Source organism: Bactrocera latifrons, unplaced genomic scaffold, assembly GCF_001853355.1.
Source record: "Bactrocera latifrons isolate USDA-ARS-PBARC rearing strain unplaced genomic scaffold, ASM185335v1 scaffold_503, whole genome shotgun sequence".
Lineage (NCBI taxonomy): Eukaryota > Metazoa > Arthropoda > Insecta > Diptera > Tephritidae > Bactrocera > Bactrocera latifrons.
Window position 1 is genome coordinate 150,199 of NW_017537161.1, and position 6,318 is coordinate 156,516.

The following is a 6,318-nucleotide window of genomic DNA, read 5'->3' on the forward strand; positions in this document are numbered from 1 at the left end:
TTTGTGTGTTCTTTTGTTTTTGTTTTTACAGTTGTGAGTGTTGTTCAGTCGTTATGAATTTGCGATCTGGAACCAGGGATCAATTGGTATTGACAACATTTATGCAAATAAATAAATAAACGAATGGGCGGGCATCTCTGAAGGCATGTTGTTGTTGTTGTTATAGCTAATATGGTGATACTGCATCATCAGGCACAATAATGTGGCGAACAATGCAATAGCCACGTCAGCGCGAACACGTAAAAGCGTATTACTAGCTGGTAACAGTAACTGCTTAGAAGCACTTGCGGTGGACAATGCCAGGGCCGGATTCGTCGTATTCTTCCTTGGAGATCCACATCTGTTGGAAGGTGGAGAGGGAAGCCAAGATGGAACCACCGATCCATACGGAGTATTTACGCTCTGGTGGGGCAATGATCTTGATCTTGATGGTGGATGGAGCCAAGGCGGTGATTTCCTTTTGCATACGATCAGCAATACCTGGGTACATGGTGGTACCACCGGACATGACAATGTTGGCGTACAAGTCCTTACGGATATCAACATCGCACTTCATGATTGAGTTGTAGACGGTTTCGTGGATACCGCTGGATTCCATACCCAAGAATGAAGGCTGGAAGAGGGATTCTGGGCAACGGAAACGTTCATTACCAATGGTGATCACTTGACCATCGGGAAGTTCATAAGATTTCTCCAGGGAGGTGGAGGCAGCGGCTGTAGCCATTTCTTGTTCGAAGTCCAAAGCAACATAGCACAATTTCTCCTTGATGTCACGGACAATTTCACGCTCAGCGGTGGTGGTGAAAGAGTAACCACGTTCGGTCAAGATCTTCATCAAGTAGTCGGTCAAATCGCGACCAGCCAAATCCAAACGGAGGATGGCATGGGGCAAGGCATAACCTTCGTAGATTGGTACGGTGTGGGAAACACCATCACCAGAATCCAAGACGATACCTGTGGTACGACCGGAAGCGTACAGGGAGAGGACAGCCTGGATGGCGACATACATGGCTGGGGAGTTGAAGGTTTCAAACATGATTTGGGTCATCTTCTCACGGTTAGCCTTTGGGTTCAATGGGGCTTCAGTCAACAAGACTGGGTGCTCCTCTGGGGCGACACGCAATTCATTGTAGAAGGTGTGATGCCAGATCTTTTCCATATCATCCCAGTTGGTGATGATACCGTGTTCAATGGGGTACTTGAGGGTCAAGATACCTCTCTTGGATTGAGCTTCATCACCGACGTATGAGTCCTTTTGTCCCATACCAACCATCACACCTTGATGACGTGGGCGACCTACAATTGAGGGGAAGACGGCACGGGGCGCATCATCACCGGCGAAACCGGCCTTGCACATGCCGGAGCCTAAAAAATAAAAAAACACAAACCGTACGTAAGTAAGAGATTCGCCCTGCTATCGCTGGTCTTTATGTGTCATAGGAAAAACGGACGGCGGGAAACGTAGAAACGTGCGGTAAAAGTGAGTGAGGCAGCGCCATTTCATACTACACTACACTACTACAAATTTTTGCGAATTCCGGAGAGGGTGTCGCGAAAAATGGCGCATAAATCTCGCAACTTGTGATGGAAATGAACCTCAAAAAATCAAATTTTTGAAAAAATTGCGTTCCGAAAAAAATCAGTTTGAGGGATGCAACTAGAAACGTGATTGGCCTACTTTTAATGCGTTTTTTATTTTTAATATTTGGTTCTGCTAAAATTATTATCATTGAAAAGTGTGTCGTCTATTTTTGCTAAGTGCTGATATTTTTAGTAACAAATGTGAAATTTTCAAAATTGTTCGAGTATTTTTTTTTTCTTAATTTGTAAAATACTTAGTCTTTCTGTAACTAAATTGTGATTTTAATAGAAAATATATTTTTCATTATTTGCCAAATTGTATAGAAAACTGTAATATTGCTTAATCAGTTTTCCTTTCCTGCTTTGCCCTCCAGGGCTTTGCTATATCTTTATGCTATGTTTATGACATTTTTTTTTAGATTAATGGGGAACTGGTACAGTTCAAATAAAAAATATTACGTGATCCCATGGAGGGGGGTCTAACCGGAACACACTACGCAATGCTGGTCAATGCCAACGCCCTACTTCTTGAAACTAGATATTTCTGTATCTCTCTTGTCCTTAATCACTTGAGATCTAATAAATTATTTTTAAATTTTCTCTCTTTTGTTATCCTTTTCGTTTCAATACTATGTTTGAGTTGTGCACTTTTCACTACACCATTTTCGTATCTCTTCGCCTCCTTCCGCCGTAAATCCTTCAAACTGTAATCCAATTGTGCTTTGCTGCTGGTGGATTGGGCTTTCATCCAGCCCACCAACAACAATATCCACAGCTAAAATCCAACGTTAACGCACCATTATCAACGACCAAAGCAGCAACCTCATCGTCACACATTTTGTTTGTGTTTTGTGTTTTAAAACCACGAGCAAGAAGAAATAATCAAATAATAAGGCAAATGTGTACGCTTTGGAACACTACTCACTGACTAAAGTGCCTTGGCCACTGCCAGTCGATTTTATACCAATCAACATAAAACTACAATTTTCATGTTCATCGTATGGGAAATCCAAAAAAGTTCTTCGGCAACAGTGATCGTCAGCTGCGATGCCGCTCAGCGTCGCCAACACCCGCAACTCTCCATCAACAGCGGCGACAAGCTCACCTCCACCGCCAACTCGGCATACACGATACTCCGCGCCACACACAGGCACACATACAGGTGCTTCGCCACAAGCAGCAACACCAACACCAGCTCATGCAACGAGGAATATGGTGTGTTTACGATTTTTCAGCGCCGCTAAAAATAGACCGATCATACCGCCGCGCTCACCGTCATCAGCGGCACACCAACACATGTACGCTATGCATTGGCGAGGCTGGATGACAAGCGATGTGCGCGCAGCCGAGCGAGTTAGCAATAGCGATCGTGCTCCTGCGCACTGTGGCACCCCCACACGCTATCTTCGCCTGTGATGTATGCATGTGGGTGTATAGGTTGGTTCGGCTTGCTGGCGAAGCTGTTGTGCCGTCATAGCGGCAGCGCAGTGCTCACGTTTGCTTGGCGTGGTTGTGCGCTCGCTGTTTGTTGTTGATCGCAGCGTATGCTCGCATTCGTTCGGCTTGATCGAGTATGATTGTGCAAATGTGTGTGCATATTTCATGGGTAATTGGTTCGGCTCTCCACGGAAAGCGCTCCAAAAGCGCCGTATAAGGCAAGGCGGCCGCGTCAACGCCACAGCGCCTGCCGTTGCGAGCTCGTGGTTGGCGGCTGCTGTGTGGTGCGGCGGCGGTATTTTTTTAACAAATTTATTCTAAATGTAAAATGTGTGGCACTTTTGGTTTGCTTCTATTTCTCCGTTTCAATCGCATACGCTGTTTATGTGGTGGGGGGGGCTGTGATGGGCATCTTGCCATCTAACTCAGAGGGTGTCTCGCTTGCACGCGTTCGCCTGCCGAGCATATCGGCAGCATTTCGTCGCTTTTCAAACAAAAATATTTTCAATATTCTATTTTCGAACATTTAATTTTTCAAAAATGCTTAATAAATACATATTTTCCGCTTGTATGGATGTGAGGCTGTGGGGTTGTGTTGTGGCTCTCGCGTTGCGTACGAGCATCGCTCTCGTTAGCCGTTGTGGCCCCCACGCACGGGCGTCTAAATTTGCATTTGTATGGCCGAGCAAATTGTTATCGCACATGTGTATCATTATGTAGGAATTTTTCGTATATTTGTATGCATATATGTATATATGTATGTACATATGTGAATATGCATATTTGTTGGATAGGCGAAGGCAAGGTGGTCAGTGCTTACGTTGTTGATTTTATTTATTGGCGCCTTTTTCTGTTTTGTACACTTCTATTTTTGGTAATTTCCATGTTGCCACCCTCTGTGCATTTCTCCGGTGTTGCCACCTCGTCATTTTGGGATGTTTGCGCTTGGGCTTTCATACATCTACATTTTTGTTTGCTTTAAAAAAATGTTAAGCTCATGAACCAAATACATATTTATACATATACACACACATACATTATTACATACATCTGTTTACATGGCGACACACTGTTGCACCAACATGTTGAATGTCGGTCCAGCGGCGCTCTGGACTTGGCAGCATAGTAGGTTTTCATGTTTTTCTTCACATCAAAACATTTTGGGTTCTGTCTGGAGTTTTAGTTCAATAAAATATGAAATAAATCTTGATCACACATACACCCTCAAGCTCAATTAGAATCGGATATAATATTCTATACACCAATATATGTACATATTTATGCTGGCATACATGTCTCGGCCCACACTTGTACATGGAGTGCAAGTATTTTTGGAATGCTAAGTGGGGCAAGTGTTTACATACTTTTGCCGATTTTGATTCTGTAATCGAGCAAATGGAATGATTGCAGTAGTTTTATGTAAATAGAATTGGTGCTTTGTCGAACTATTTACGCTTGCATGGGTTAAAATTAAAATGATCAGCTCTAAATGTGGAACTAGTTCAGCTCGAAATAGCCACAAATATTAAGTAGAGTTTACATTTCAATACGATTCGCATGGGAATATACTTTTAGCATTAATTGAGAATTTTTGGTAATTTTCGAAAATAAGATAGATTTAATAAAAATACGTGTATATTTCTGCTAACCGCATTGTAAACAAGAAAAAATATTAGCCGAAGCTATAGTAACCTTTACAAATAAAATAGAACTTCATTTTGATCGGTCAGTTTGTATGCCGACTACGTATAAGCTATAGTTATCCGAACTGATCATTTGTTCGTAGATTGTATCATTGTCTTGGACAATAATCTATGCCTCATTATGTGAAGATACCTTGTCAAATAAAAAAGGAGCAAATACTGTGAGATCTGGTAGTATTATTAGCGGTGAAAATTTATGAAGGGTACATACATAAGTTCAGATTTTATTGCAATGCTAGGCAAAAAAAAGCCTGATTTCAGTAGCTTTCCCATCATACTGGTAGACATTTTTAATTTTACTAAATTACAAATTTCCATACACTCACTACCTAATGACGCCATATGCTTGCATGGAAAGCTTTCACAGATTAATTTGAACAAGTGAAATGGAATCACTTCCAAAATATTCCATTCAATTGTTTACAGAGTGACCCGCTTATTTCTACAAATCTCTGGAAAAATCTGTATAAATTTAGAATTTATTGGCTATTAGTGGGGGAAATAGAGCAGAAAAGCTTTTACGGAATATACTCTCAATATTTAATATGGCCGAGGCGTAATGTGTTTAATAAGGTGTGGCTAAGTAATTGCTTTCTTTCTTTCGTAATTAGGAGTGTTGATTTCTCCCTCAATTTAAATATCATTAGAAAATTTGAGTAAATCATTATAGATGAAACCCGTTGAATAAGTAAAATAAAATAAGGAAATATAATTAATATTCCACCAGAGGCGGGGTGAGCGAGGGAACGGGATAGCATTAAAAATTTTTCAACTCGATTTCTTGCAAAACTACAAGTATTATAGAAAAAAGTTATGTATCAAAGTTATACAAGTAGGTAAGAAAAAGCTCTGAAAATTTCGCAAGAAAAATGGTGAACTTTTTCACAAGGTCAAATTGATGTGAGAAATGAAATTAACCAATTGTTTAGTTTTTGATTATTATCTTTGTAAAAAATTGTTTTTGGTTTTTTAGGAAAGTTTAGGAAAGCCTGTTGTTTTGGATTTTTTGTAAAAATTATGTTGTTTTTTTTTTTAAGAAAATTATTTGTTTCAGTTTAGTTTTCCTCCTTATTTTGTTTTATTATCGGAAAAAGATCCTATTTTTTAATCGAAAATTTTTCTTTAAGGGATCAGTAAGGTAATCAGGTAATCTGACCTGTTTGTAGGTATATCATGGAGTGAGTGTATAAACAAATTTTTTCGGAATTTTTGGATGACATCTGTCGGAGGAATCGCTGGGTGAATGAGATAGGATGGTGGACACGATTTCTCATGTTTGGATCATTAGAAACACAAAAACCCAATTCTTAAAAAGTACGTGTATGGTTATCGTCTCTACTAGAATTATACAAAACGTTGATAAATAAAAAAGTATTTTTTTTTCAATTTTCCAAAAAGTTATGAATCTAGTAGGGACGATAGCCGAGCGTTTTGTGAATATTAAAAAAAAATTAGCAAATCGGTTGAGTAGTTCGACCGGAATCATGTCCGCCAGTTTAAAAAAGTGTGTTTTAAGAAAAACGCGTTTAAAGTTTGAGGTGTGCACTCCGAGCGCTCCGAACGTCGAGCGGTATTTTAATTTTTGTGCCTTTTTCGA

At 40.1% G+C, this 6,318-nt stretch overlaps 1 protein-coding gene across 1 annotated transcript; it reads right to left on the bottom strand.

The window, feature by feature from the left end:
• Positions 1 to 258: 258 nt before the first annotated feature.
• On the bottom strand, positions 259 to 2,523 carry LOC108973847 (actin-2, muscle-specific). Its single transcript, XM_018941349.1, has 2 exons — positions 2,379 to 2,523; positions 259 to 1,365 (listed from the first exon to the last, which is right to left on the bottom strand). Exons 1-2 carry the CDS (start codon positions 2,416 to 2,418, stop codon positions 275 to 277), a joined length of 1,131 nt encoding a protein of 376 aa, XP_018796894.1. The 5' UTR covers positions 2,419 to 2,523; the 3' UTR covers positions 259 to 274.
• Positions 2,524 to 6,318: the final 3,795 nt, after the last annotated feature.

Excerpts from the sequence above, each read along its gene's own strand:
- LOC108973847 (XM_018941349.1), bottom strand. The coding sequence starts at position 2,418 with ATGTGTGACGATGAGGTTGCTGCTTTGGTCGTTGATAATG. Across the intron at positions 1,366-2,378 it reads TGCTTTGGTCGTTGATAATG|GCTCCGGCATGTGCAAGGCC; the intron begins GTGCGTTAACGT and ends TTTATTTTTTAG.